This window comes from Delphinus delphis, chromosome 2 (assembly GCF_949987515.2).
Source record: "Delphinus delphis chromosome 2, mDelDel1.2, whole genome shotgun sequence".
NCBI classification, from domain to species: Eukaryota; Metazoa; Chordata; class Mammalia; order Artiodactyla; family Delphinidae; genus Delphinus; species Delphinus delphis.
Window position 1 is genome coordinate 176,671,253 of NC_082684.1, and position 12,739 is coordinate 176,683,991.

Here is a 12,739-nt window from a genome sequence, read left to right on the forward strand (position 1 = left end):
TAGAACATTTTGTAGGTGACTTTTCAACTCTTAACCACGTGCTATTACGACATCATTGAAATTTAGTCGGGGTAAAGTCAAGACATTTAAATGGAACTATTTATTTCCTTAAAAATATAGCTTCACTTTCCCTCTCCAACCCTAGAAGGACTATTAGGAGGAAGGGAGACAAGATGACACGACTGTTCTTACAAATCCTAGGGGGCTGTTGTGAAGCATCCCTGGTGTCAGTCCAGTTCATGAAACCTCACATCCCTTTTTCCACCCAGACAGGTCTTTGCCCTCACAATGCTTCTTCCAGCCTTGCCTAAGGAGGAGAGGGAAGCAGGAACAACAGAGAAGAGCATGACAATCCAAATATTCTGAGGTTCAAACACCATAGACAATTAACCCATGTAACCCGTGGTGCCCAGGTTTCAGTGTCATTTGCTACTGAGATCCAAGGACTCCATCTTTTCGCCTTGTTAAGACTTTCCTCTCCCTGGTTTTTTCCTAGAGCCCATATTAGCCTCGGCAACAAGTAAGCAACTTTTATAAGGATGGGTCATTTTGTTAAACATCCACATCTCTGAAAATTTGGGATCCCCAAGTGAGTGACCTGATTAACAACGTTCACAAGAAACACAGCCGCAGAGATGACGGTGGGCGCCAGCTTAGCCATGTCTCATGCACAACCTGGGGAAGTTTCCTGTCCATTTCTCATGCAACTGACATGGCCATTTTCCTCTCCCTGCCATAGACTTCCAAAACCTTATCCAAATCTAGAGCAAACTCGAGCTTTTTCCTCTGGTGTGTTGTCTTCACGGATGCTCTCCAATTTACATGAGAAAGCACCTCTCTCTTCATTGTTTGGAACACGAAGGCAATTGCAAATTATTCTGACTCCTTACCACCTCTCCTCCCCATATACTAATCCCTTCTACCAGGTTCACTGCACATCCACACCCTAATAGAGGAGGATATAGACTAGGTCACATGAAAATCGCTGGACCACTCTGCATAGGTGAACTTGTCTCCATCCCCTGCAGCGGTGACGGATGGACACACTGTAGGTTCCACCCACATCAGTTTGTCTCCCAAGGAAAGACTCTTACCAGTAGTTCATCCCATCTGTCTCTTTAACAATTTTCTTGGCACAGATAATTGCATCTGTGAGGTCGTCAGTGATCAAGTCTGTAAGAGAGAGTAGAGGGTTAGCTGAGATTTTATTGTTGGAGCTGGGGAGGCCCGAATCAGATTTCCTTCACTTTTCTCACTGCTTTTGGAGCAGGCGGGTTGGAAGAACCATGAGCCGTATCCTTATTTTTGTTACACTTCTTCACAAATCAAAGAACTGCTTTTGTTTCTAGACCATCCACATCTTAAAGTTTCAGACTCCTTGATGTTTCAGAGGAAGGGACCAGCCCTGAAAGGTTTTTGGAAATGTGTTTAGGGAAAACACAACAGGAAAATGTTTTTTATGTCCTAAAGAAACACACAAGTGAGAGAGGACAGTACAGTGTTTTCTTTGCTTGTGTTAATTTGACATGGAACATCTCTTTATAGATAATTATTAAACTTTTGTCTATTGTAACTTTCTGGTTTGTGCAATAATTTTCTTTTTACCCAAGGTGTTTTTCACATGCAGAAATTTTTAAGTTTTATGTCAAATACATCAATCTTTGCCTTTGTTACTTTTTCTATGGCTTTCAGATGTAACAAATCTTTCAACTGAAAATGTGTTCATTGACATTGCTTCACCAGAAGTGGACTCAAAATCCTTCTCAACACAGAAAAAGGCAGATAAACAAAAAAAAGTCCAACATCATTTCTGTTGCAGGTTGGTTTCTCCAGAAGCAGTTGCTGAGATGGGTTTGGAGTGCAAGGTGTTTATTAGGGATCCACACCTGTAGAAGAAATGGGCAGAAGCAGGGCTGGGCAGGCGGAGACCATAGCTGTGATCTAGGCCCATCAAACCTCACCCCCTGGCCTTGAGCCTGTGGTGAATGTTGCCCATCAGAGTTGCCCAGGTTGGACCCCTCTGAGGCCCAGTTTTTATACCCCAGCTGCACTCACTCCCCGGGTTTGGCTGCCCACAGGACCTTAGGGAATGCTGCTCTTGACACCTGAGCAGGTGCTGGTAGACAGTGCGCAAATCACACAAATGCAGCTGGGACCAAATGTCCTTCCTTTGAGGGGAACCTGGGAAATCCACATCCACGCCCACCACAACCACCAATCCAAGACACAAAAACCCAAACCATTTGACAGAATTTCTATTTAACAACTGAGCAAAGATTTTGTAGGCATTGGGTAACGCTCGATACTGACAAGGGTGCAATGACATATGCACTCCTGAGTTCTTGCTGATGGAAGTGTAATGGACTCAACTTTTCTGGAAAGCAAATAAAGCTTTATTAGCTTATAAAAGTCTTTTGCCTTGTTTCTGGGAAGAGAATTATTTATAACAATAGCTATTGCTATTAGTTGACCTTCATGGAAAATGTACCCTATGTCCAGCACACATGAAGCCTCTTCATGTATTATCTCCCTCATACTACAGGATTACCATGGCTACAGCCATTGTCATCCCTGTAAACTGAGGTCACACACCCAGTAAGCGAGTCTGCCTTCAAACCTAAGGCTACTTCCTTCCAACAGAGCTACTGCAACAAGATTCCCGCCTGTGCAACACCGTCTGCTAACAAAGTCGATAATAGAAGTATAAATACTTCATTAATTTTTCAAGTAATTATTATCCAAACTTAAGGGCTTGGTATCTAATGCAAGTTCAGACTACTTAGAAACACTTTATTTCGTGTGCATACATTCCTGATGAGTGCTTGAGACACTGCGGTTTGTGATTGAACGTGGTTGGGGCCTGTTTCCTAGGAGAAGTGGGTTCTCTGGGGTCTCCAGGGATGGCAGGACACAGATTACACAGAGTAGGGAAGAAGCAGAGGGTACGCTGTTAGAACTGCCTCGGCGCAGCCCTGGGGCCAGTACGCAGAGAACAAAGCTCGTGTTTGCGGTGCGGCAGGTTGCCCCTCTGGAGATGCTGTGCACGGTTTGGTGGGAGGCGTAGGTTACTGCAGGCCCGGGTCATACAGATCGTGGAAGGTGTTTGTCAATGTCTCACTTTGTTGCACACCTGAGAGGTTTTGCAAGTGCAAGTTGGACGTGAGTTTGAATTTCCTTAGGATAATGTGTTAAGCTAGGTCGGGGCCGGGGAATAAAGGACCTGGCATGGGGCTGAGATGTGAGAAACCCAGTGAAATTGCCACTGAGGGGCAGCAGAGGGGCAGAAATGAGCCCAGAGAGCAGGTATGTACCGGCACGCGAGCCAAGAATGGCTTCTGCTCCATTTACTTCAAATAGACAATTCTGTCCAGTCAGACACAGATAAGGAAAGGGTTAGGTTGAACATCAAAGCATCGTTCCATGGAATCATTTATTCTCCCCCATCCAACAAAAGAAAACAGCAACAATCTACACAAGAAGAACTCGTTCTTTTCAGGTAAAAGACTTTGAGTTCTACTGCAAAGTCTGTCTCTCCCCAGCATAGTCCTGGCCCCCAATGGAAATACCGCTATCTTAACCCAGAATTTACATCTCCTCGTACTCTCTGAAGTGACAATGGCCAACTCAGATACCAGGCTGATATGAGAAATAGAGATTAATGTAAGTGGGCTAGCCTAGATACAGGGGGCAATGATGGTTTTCTTAAACATCTCTTATTTTAATGAGGACTAAGTTATTGGAGGGAAATAAAGATTGCTATTATATTATTATAGGTATGTGAGTTTGTGTATACATAGATATGTTTATATTTCTATATATGTATATATAACAAATATTACGTCCAAATAGTTTGGGAAGGCCGGCAGCCATCTGAGAAATATGGTTTGGTCTGGTACTAACGAGCACGTAGCGTCAGCAGGTGGGCGTGAGGTGCATGTATTCTGTACACGCATGAGGTGCCACCTACCTTGCACACACACTCTAATGCTAGCTTGTTTCTAGGTTCTCATGACGAATGTCCCTACTTCTGTAATCCATGGGACAGAATGACATTGTCCCTAAGTACAGCCTCTCTGGCCTGAGGCTGGGGGCGGCCGGTCATAGAGGGTGATTAGGGTATAAAACCAACATCCTGTTTTCTATTTTAAAGCTGTCCCTAAAAATCCCAGGCTTTTGATGATGAGAAAGCAGATATGAGTGATCCTTCACCTCTAACCACGCACCATCTAACATTTTAATTTCTGAGAATCCATGGTTGTCTTGCAGATATACATTTACCCCAGACTTCCTTAACTGGCACAACATTGGACAATCCTCAATCAGTAAACTGCATGTAAAGTCAAGCACGGCCGTGAGTGGCAGATTTTCTCTCCTACTGTAAACAACTAGACAACTAGAAAAAACATGTGATCATGATTTTCAGGCATTAGACAACAGGGAATGCAGAATCCTTGAGAGATAGAAACCAGACGAGGCTCACCTTGTGACTGCTGTGACTGTCTGCCCAGTGCCACTTTCCAGACCTTGAAGGTAAAACCCAGACAGGAGATGGCAGTCTACGTGGAGGAGACAGAGAGGAGGGGCTGAGACAGTTGGCATTTGTCGAGAGGGTCCCTGAGAGGAAGGAGTCACCAAAAGGAGCACGCCTGAGCTCTGCAGAGAGATGCCACTGAGTCTTTGGCTGAAGACCAAACCGGGCATGTCAAGGGTAAAACTCCATGAGACTAGTCAGAGAACTGTTGCGAGGGACCTCAACAATTGCAGGGATCAGCCAGGGCTGGGAGACATGATTTCAGACTGGCCAGAGGAGAGAGACTTTGCTGAACCTTAGGATATTCAAGAGAGGCTAAAAGGGAAATACTCTGAGAGTAAGGCTGAACTAGCCCTCCCATAATGACTGCTCTAGAACATCCCTGACCAGAACTAACTGCTTGCCAAGATGAACTTCAATAATCCTTAAAGGAAGACAACACAATCCAGACACTCAACAATGTAATACACACGCTGTCTAGTATCCAATAAAAAGCGATCACATGTACAAAGAAGTATGGAAATGTAACCCATAACCAGGAGAAAGATCAGTCAAAGGGAAGACCCAGAAGTGACAGAGTTGATTGAATTAGCAGACAAGAAACTTAAAACAATGCTTATAAATATGTTTATTACTATCAAGGACTTACAGGAAAACATGAATCAAATGAGAGAAATGAAAGATATAAAATAATTACCTAGCACTGAAAAAATGCATTACCTGAAATGAAACATTCAATTGGTGAATTTAATAGATTAGGCACTTCAGAAGAAAGATCAGAGAACTTGAACATAGAGTGGTGGAAACAATTGAAAAAGAAAAAACAAAGAAAGCGAAAAAGGCTGAAAAAAAAATGAAGAGCCTCAGTGACCTATAGGAAAACATTAAATGATCTAACACATGTGTTATTAGACTCCTAGAAGGAGAAATTAAAAAATTATCCACTCAGGGATCCAAAATGTTAGCGAATATCAAGCAAGATAAACACACAAAAACCAGACATTTGTGATCAGATTGCTGAAAATTGGTGACAAAGAGGAAATTGTAAAAAGGGGCTAGAGGAAAAAGGACACATTACCTACAGGGAGCCTGAGAAAATCAAGAGTCAACTCTATTATATGTGAAGTGGTATAATGTTTTTTGAAGGTAGAATGTGATGCATATTGTAAACCCTAGAGGAACCACTAAAAATAAAACAGAAGTACAGCTAATAAGCCAGTGGTGGAAAGAAGAGAGAATACTGGAAAGATTCAATTAATCCAAAAGAAGGCAGGAAAAATAAATCAAGAATAGATGGATAGATCCCACAAATAGATGGTAGATTTTAAAGTAATCATATCAGCAATTACATTAAATATAAATGATCAAAATCAAGGTTCAGCAAACTATGTAGGACCCACAGGCCCACCCTCTGTTTTTGTAAATAAAGTTTTATTAGAACACAATCATGCCCATTCATTTACGTATTGTCTGTGACTGCTTTTGTGCTATGTGAAGAGTTGAATAGTTACAAAAGAGACTATAAGGCTCACAACACCTAAACTGTTTATTATCTGTCCCTTTCAGAAAAAGTTCCCCGGTCTAAACATTACTGTTGAAAAGCAGAAGTTGTTGGACTGGCTATAAAAGCAAAACCCAATTATATGCTGTCTATGAGAAATTCACTATAAATGTAAACATATCAAAGGTATTAATGATAGTTTCTTTTTGAAGTTTTCATTTCCCAGCATAATCTCTGCTTTCAATAAGTTACTTTTATCTGGTTTTTGTTGTTGTTGGTGGTGGTGGTCTCATTCTTTCATGTCAGTGACACTCCTATGAAGTCTAATGCCCCTTAGTTATCTGCACTTATTTAGGAGAGGGACACTGAAAAGCTGATTAGGAGTTCTGTACACAGAGGTGGGGATTTTCAACTGTGCATCTCACTGTAGGGAGATCTAGCTAGTTTGTTCACTGGGAAGTCCCACTTCAGTTACTTCCTTTCCATCTGGCTGGATTCCCCAGAACAAGGTCTTCTCTTCTGGAGAGGCTAGGCTGGTTGCCAACATTCCAGGATCGGAGTGGAGGAAGGTGACTGGGACTACAGAAACTTAACTCCATGTTTAGTATGGAGCTCTCACACTCAAATGTTGGCAAGGTCTCTCAGTTGAGAGATGTTCTACTTATCCTGCCCAAGAGAGAGAGCCCCAGTATCCTGCCAGGGTTGAGGAGGAGCAGTCAATACATGAATAGAATCAGGAGGGGAATCAGCTGCTCCTTAACTGGATTTCCAACTGATCATCCTGTTGTCAACCTGCCTTCACTCCAGTTTCCAGAAGTAGCTGATGCTGCTAATTTCTGAGCCCTTTTGGGATCCTGTGGTTGCTTCTTGGCTTTCCCATGGTCAGTTTAAGATTCAGGATTTAGCAATTCTCTAATTGCTAAATTAGTCACCATTTGTCCTCTCACTTTCCAGCTTCTAACAATATACACATCCAACCACCATGTTTAACTAGAAGACTCTATTGGCAAGCTCATAGGAGATGCTAATGAGAGTGACCAAGAAGGGAAGGAGTTTAAAAGTCAAACCTGTAACAAAGTGAAGGTACTGAATGTTTGAGCCTCGGAGATAAGAATTGAAGATGAGAAATACCTACTAATTATTTTCAAACATTTAATAAGTTGCTGCGTATAAAATAGAGAAAATCTGTTTTGAATAAATCCAGAAGGAAAAACTAGCATTAATGGAATAAAGCTATAAGGACATGGATTTTGGCTCAACAAAAGAATGCTCTAAATTAAGGGTTGACCAACAATTGGTCAGGAGGTAGCGAGCATTCCATAGTATTGTAGGAGTAGGGACAACTTATTAGGTAAATTAACATAGTGTTCCGTCATTCATACATTCACACTTATGTACTGATTATCTTGTATGTGTCCAAGAGAAATAAAAGTTTATTTCCTGCTCCTAAGGAATTTTATCACTCTTTGTCTTCACCCTTGCTCTTTTCCCTACATTCATTTAGTTAATGAATATTTCTTGAGCTCCAACAATGGCCAGGGACCATTCTAGGCACTGAGGGTACACCAGTGATCAAAACAGATAAAACTCCTGCCCTCACAGAGCTTACCTTCTAGAGGGGGAGCAAACAAGACAACCACTTACTTTACTCCATCCTTCTACCGTTGAGTGTCCCTTGCATATTCTTCTCCATACCACCAGCCATAACCATCATTCAGGTCTTTTTATCTGTCACTTAAATCGTGTCTTCTTTAATCTGTCTCACACCCAGCTTGCATATTAATTATTCTGAAGCAATGTTGAATCAACTGACCTATTCTGATTTCCTAGTGCAGGCAGAAATCAGTGTATGCTCCTTAGCCTGGGTCCCAAGGTCCTCTGTGGTCAGGTAGTCATCAACCTCTACAACCACATGTCCTGTTATTTTTCACGCACCTTTTTGCTTTTTTGTTCTCCTTACCTGGAATCACATTTCTCTATCTTTGAATATCCAAATCTTACCTATCTTCCAAATCTTAGATAAAATATCATTATGTCTACAAAGCTTCCCATGACTTTATTAATAATATCTCTTTCCTTGGAAGCCCACACCTGTTTACAGTCATTTACCGAACTTCGTATAAGCACATATTCTCTTCCCTAACGCCAGAATTCGTGTTGGATGCGTCCTGCTATGCTCAGTTCTGTGCACACATATATTTCTCAAGTCATTGAAGTGAAAGACTTGGAAGTGAATTCTAGCGTCATTTCTGCTGTTTACAAAGTGCTATGTGAAGTGAATTTATTTGTCTCATTCTGTACAAAGAAACATAAACTGCATGTATTGAGTGAATTGCTCTGGAAAGCAGTTGGTGAACAGCTTTTTCCTTCTTAATGAATATATTTAACTTTTCTATGCATGAAAGGGTAGTAAGGTCATTTATCCAGGCCCCTGTTTTTGTGGTGGGCTTCATAAAAACTACCCTAGAAGGGAAAAGTCATCTTTGGACAAGTAGGCCACAGGATCATGAGTGTCACCTTGGGGAACTGTTGAATAAGTTACTAGCCTGGCGCAGACCTACTGGCACATCTGGACTCCAAATTCTGGTTAAAGCAGAAGGTGTGTGGATATTCCATGATCAACTTCCCCGTCTATCCCTACGGATAATATCTGTAGAGTCAAAAGCATACCTGAGCAGGCCACATGACAGTGGTTTTTCTCTTGCAGCTTCGCACGTCTGCACCACGTGTAACTGTTTATCTTAAAAATGCCATAGTCGGTGCTCCCGTCCTGCAGGTCAGTCTGAGCAGTGGTGTTGTAGTGGCTCTCGTAGTAGGCCATGCAGATCCCTAGAGGGAGAAAAAGCCAGAAATGTGAGGGGAAAAAAAAGCATTTTTTTCTCCAACCCTGCTCTGAGGGGGAGAGTTCCCTTATACATGTTAAGGGAACATGCTCTGCTCCCAACAAAGTTTGGGGAGGGTCAGGGCTGGTAGTGCACCCGAGTGGCACAGGATGGGCAGGGTGGCACACATAGTCAGTGGCTGAGTTTGGACTAGACTAAACGTCAGGTCTGCCCCCTACACTGTCAGCAAGAATGGTGGTGTTTTCCCCTTCCCTTGCTGGTGTCATTTGTACAGGCCTCCAGGAGTGAGGACAAGAGGGGCAGGGAGGAGGAGAGAAGCCCCCGAGAGCAGCAGTTGAGGACATGTGAACAGCCAGCAGCCGTCCCTGTTGGGCAGAGCATGGACAGGCTGGGAGCAAACAGAAATGAGTGTGGATGGGGCCTTTGACATCTCAAGGGAGAGTCCAAGGGAAGAAAGAGAACAGGAAGGGAGAAATCTCACAGTTTCCAAGACTAAAGCCCCGGTAATTGTCCAGGCCAGCCCTCGAAAATATTTTTGCCAGTTTACAGCGAGTGTAGATTTTGGGTTCAACGACCGTGATCAGGCAGCCCATCAGGGCCAAAGTACCAGCAGCCTTCATCCCCAGGCCTGTTGAAGGCAGAACCTGTCAAAAATGAGAGACCACATCAGACAGCCCTGCTTTGTCCTGATTCCTGAGACTAAGTCTATCGCCAATGAGAACTTCGAAATCTGCCAGCCTAGATGTTTCCTGTCACTTGTGAACATTCAGAGCCAGCATCAGGGAAAAACCAAGGGCAGTGAGTACACAGTACAGGGAAAGGGTGAGTGCAGGCTCTCTAACCCTTTCTACATGGTTACTTTCAAGTAAATGCTATGTTCCTGGGACCAGGCGTGCAAAGAAATTAACCCTCAATTGACGTCCAGATGAACCACAGAGTGTGAAGCATTTCTAGGATTCCCATTTTAACTCTATGAAACAAAACAAAACAAAACAAAAAATAGAATACCAAGAGGTAACCATTCCCTATGCGCGTGGAAACAGACACCTGTTTCAGCCAGAGATGAAATATACATGGGTCTACGTGGACCACTTTGAGATTTATTGTTGGAGGTTTATTAAAGGGAGAAGATTTAGCACCTTATCCTTCTTCCTTTCTCTTTCCTTGGTACTTTTCCAAATGTGGGAATGTTGCTTCAAAAATATCAGTGTTACATTGCAAATGCAATGTTTTTTTGGTTTCTTCCATCACTGTTTCATGGGCCTTCCTAAAAGTCTGGTGTCGGCTGAGGAGCAAGACGGGGTGGATGACTGTGGGTCAAAAAGAGGAGGAAAGTGCTGGCGGTGGGAGTGGAGAGGGCGTAAAGAGACCCCACAGAATTATTTAAAATGGGAGTAGGATCAAGAGGTCCATGCCCCATTGGCTACTGGTTTTTCAGAAGTGATTCCTCTCTTGAAGAAATCTGTCTTCCCCAAATAGAACAACCTTGCTGGGATGAGGGTGGAGTGAAATATCTGAATACTGTTCCTCACACTGAACCTGATATTCATACATATTTTCATCCAGTATCATTTTCTTTATCTGCCTAGAAGTTTCTAGAGTTGTTAATTTCTCCTCGTGGAGCTAAGTTTTCCAACTGAGAGGTGAGGCTAAAAACAGGGCTGAGTATCCAGCAAGGCCAGAGGGAGAATCATTATGGGGGCTTTAAAGTAATTAAGCAATAAGGTGACTACATCTCAGATGGGGTATCTAGAATACATACCGGTGGGTAGCAAGGGTCATTAACTAGGTCTGCTTTTGTAAGTAAAGTTTTATTGGAACATAGCCACGCCCATTCAGTAATATATTGCATATGGCTGCTTTTTCCAGTTGAGTGTTGTGTTAGAGACCGTATTGACCACGAAGTCTAAAATATTTATTATCTGGCCCTTTATAGCAAAAGTCCCTGGGGTATAGCAGTGAGCTATAACCTAGCATTGTGCCAGGCACTGAGAAGGAGACCAACGAGGTTTATGACACAGAGCTTACAAATTCAGATGGTTTCCACCCCTTGTCTTAGAATCTCACTGGTCTCAAACAAATCAAAATAAAACAAAACCCCACAGCAGTGCTGGCCCCAAGTACAAAGTTCCACATCCTTCAAGCCAGGGGTTGCCATTGCTGATTCTTTGGGACAGTGGCTTCATTAGAGTAATTTAGGTCTTACTAAAAGGGTACCTGCCGCACAGACACCCCTCAGGTGATTCTGGCGGAGAAACACTTCTACTTACTCAATCAGTGATGGGCAGCTCACAGGAGCTTCCTGTAGCCCATGAAGCCATTCCTGATTCTTACAAGGCACACGTGATCTTGACCTCAACCAAGGACCTTTCTTTAGAGCTTTAGAGAAAGAAGAATTCTTAGCTCTTCTGTCTCCAACTGTCTAGAGATTCTAGGATTCTATTTCTTGGGACTTAGGTGGTAACTACATTTTGGAACTGTCTACTTCTCCTTTCTACGTCTTCCAGAACTGTCTACTTCTTCCTTTCTACTTCCTCCCATTCCAGTGAGAGCTTGTTTCTAAAGCAGCAGTCTCTAAACTTTATCACAAATCCCATTGGTAAAGGAAATTAAGCGTGTATTCCCAGTAGGTGGACACTGAATTATAAATCACACTCATGCTCTTCTGTATTAATACGTGATGTAAAGTATAAACATAACAAAACTAAAATTTGGAAGAGGGTGAGACAGAGGTTAAATTACCATTCAACACTTGTATTAACAGCACAAAATATCTTTCTCTCATTGAATTGTTATTATTAATAAAATATTTTTAGTGAGAGCAGAAAGATTGAATGGGATTCATTAGATTTGAAAACTTTGGTTTAATGCTCAGTGGATCAGTAACTAAAGGGCTAGTTTCGAGATCCATTTATTTCCATGCTCAGATTTAATGGATATTTGAAATTAATTCTCGTCGTGGTATATGAGGATCTAAGGAAAAGAAATTCTTGTTGGCTGCACATAATAATCATTATATTCTTTTCTTAAATTCTATATGCCAATGAATCAAAGATTTCATTGAAATTTACCTAATACAATTTTACTTTTCCAGTTATCAATCTTTGCTTTTGTAACTTAATTAGAAATAATCAGAGTTTTCTATTTTTAATAAATGGCCTTGAAACCTATCCTTTTCTTTTGGAAGATTTTAGAAGAGGTTGGGAAGTATTTCTAAGATTTTAGAAGTGTGCAGATATAAGACAATTTTGAGTACCAAATCTCAAAATTCCAAAAACATAAATAGGATAGTAAAAAATTCTCTTTCCCACCCTCTCAATCAAGCGCTAGTTCTCTTTCCTACAGGCAACAAATGATACGACTATGTCTTCCAGAGATGTGATACACACACACACACATATGTGAATATAGTCTTTGAGTTTTCTTCTTCAACTATTCCTGTACCTTACTTTTAAAACTTGGTAATATATTTTAAGGATCTATTTTTATGACTGTGCTGTATTGCAGTGTGATATAACATATTTAGTCGACTGGGTATCGATGCACATTTAAATTGTTTCATTCTTGTATGATAAACATATTAAACTAAATAATCTCACACGTATGTTATTTGCATATTTGTAAAAATATCTGTAGGATAAATCCCTAGAAGTGGAATTGCTGAGTTTTAGAGTGCTTTTGTAATTTTGCTAGACATTGCCAAATTGCCTTTCACGTGGGCCTGTACCAGGAAGATGAGGCTCTTTCCCCTCTGCCTGGTCAGCAGTGGCGTTATTAGACTTTTTAATCTTTGCCCATCTGAGAGGTGAGAATGGTTTCTTAATACAGTTTCAATTTATATTTCCTTTCATACATTCAGGAGCC

General features: G+C 41.8%; 1 protein-coding gene across 1 annotated transcript; it reads right to left on the reverse strand.

The window, feature by feature from the left end:
- Window positions 1-237: 237 nt before the first annotated feature.
- Window positions 238-9,495, reverse strand: LYZL1 (lysozyme like 1). Its single transcript, XM_060003794.1, has 4 exons — window positions 9,357-9,495; window positions 8,703-8,861; window positions 1,095-1,173; window positions 238-307 (listed from the first exon to the last, which is right to left on the reverse strand). The coding sequence occupies exons 1-4, from the start codon at window positions 9,493-9,495 to the stop codon at window positions 238-240; spliced, it is 447 nt and encodes a 148-aa protein (XP_059859777.1).
- Window positions 9,496-12,739: the final 3,244 nt, after the last annotated feature.

Coding starts and splice junctions, on each gene's coding strand:
- LYZL1 (XM_060003794.1), bottom strand. CDS start 9,495: ATGAAGGCTGCTGGTACTTTGGCCCTGATGGGCTGCCTGATCACGGTC. Junction 1,174..8,702: donor CTGTCATGTGGCCTGCTCAG/GTATGCTTTTGA, acceptor TCTCTCTTACAG/ACTTGATCACTGACGACCTC. Junction 308..1,094: donor ACAGATGGGATGAACTACTG/GTAAGAGTCTTT, acceptor TCTCCTCCTTAG/GCAAGGCTGGAAGAAGCATT.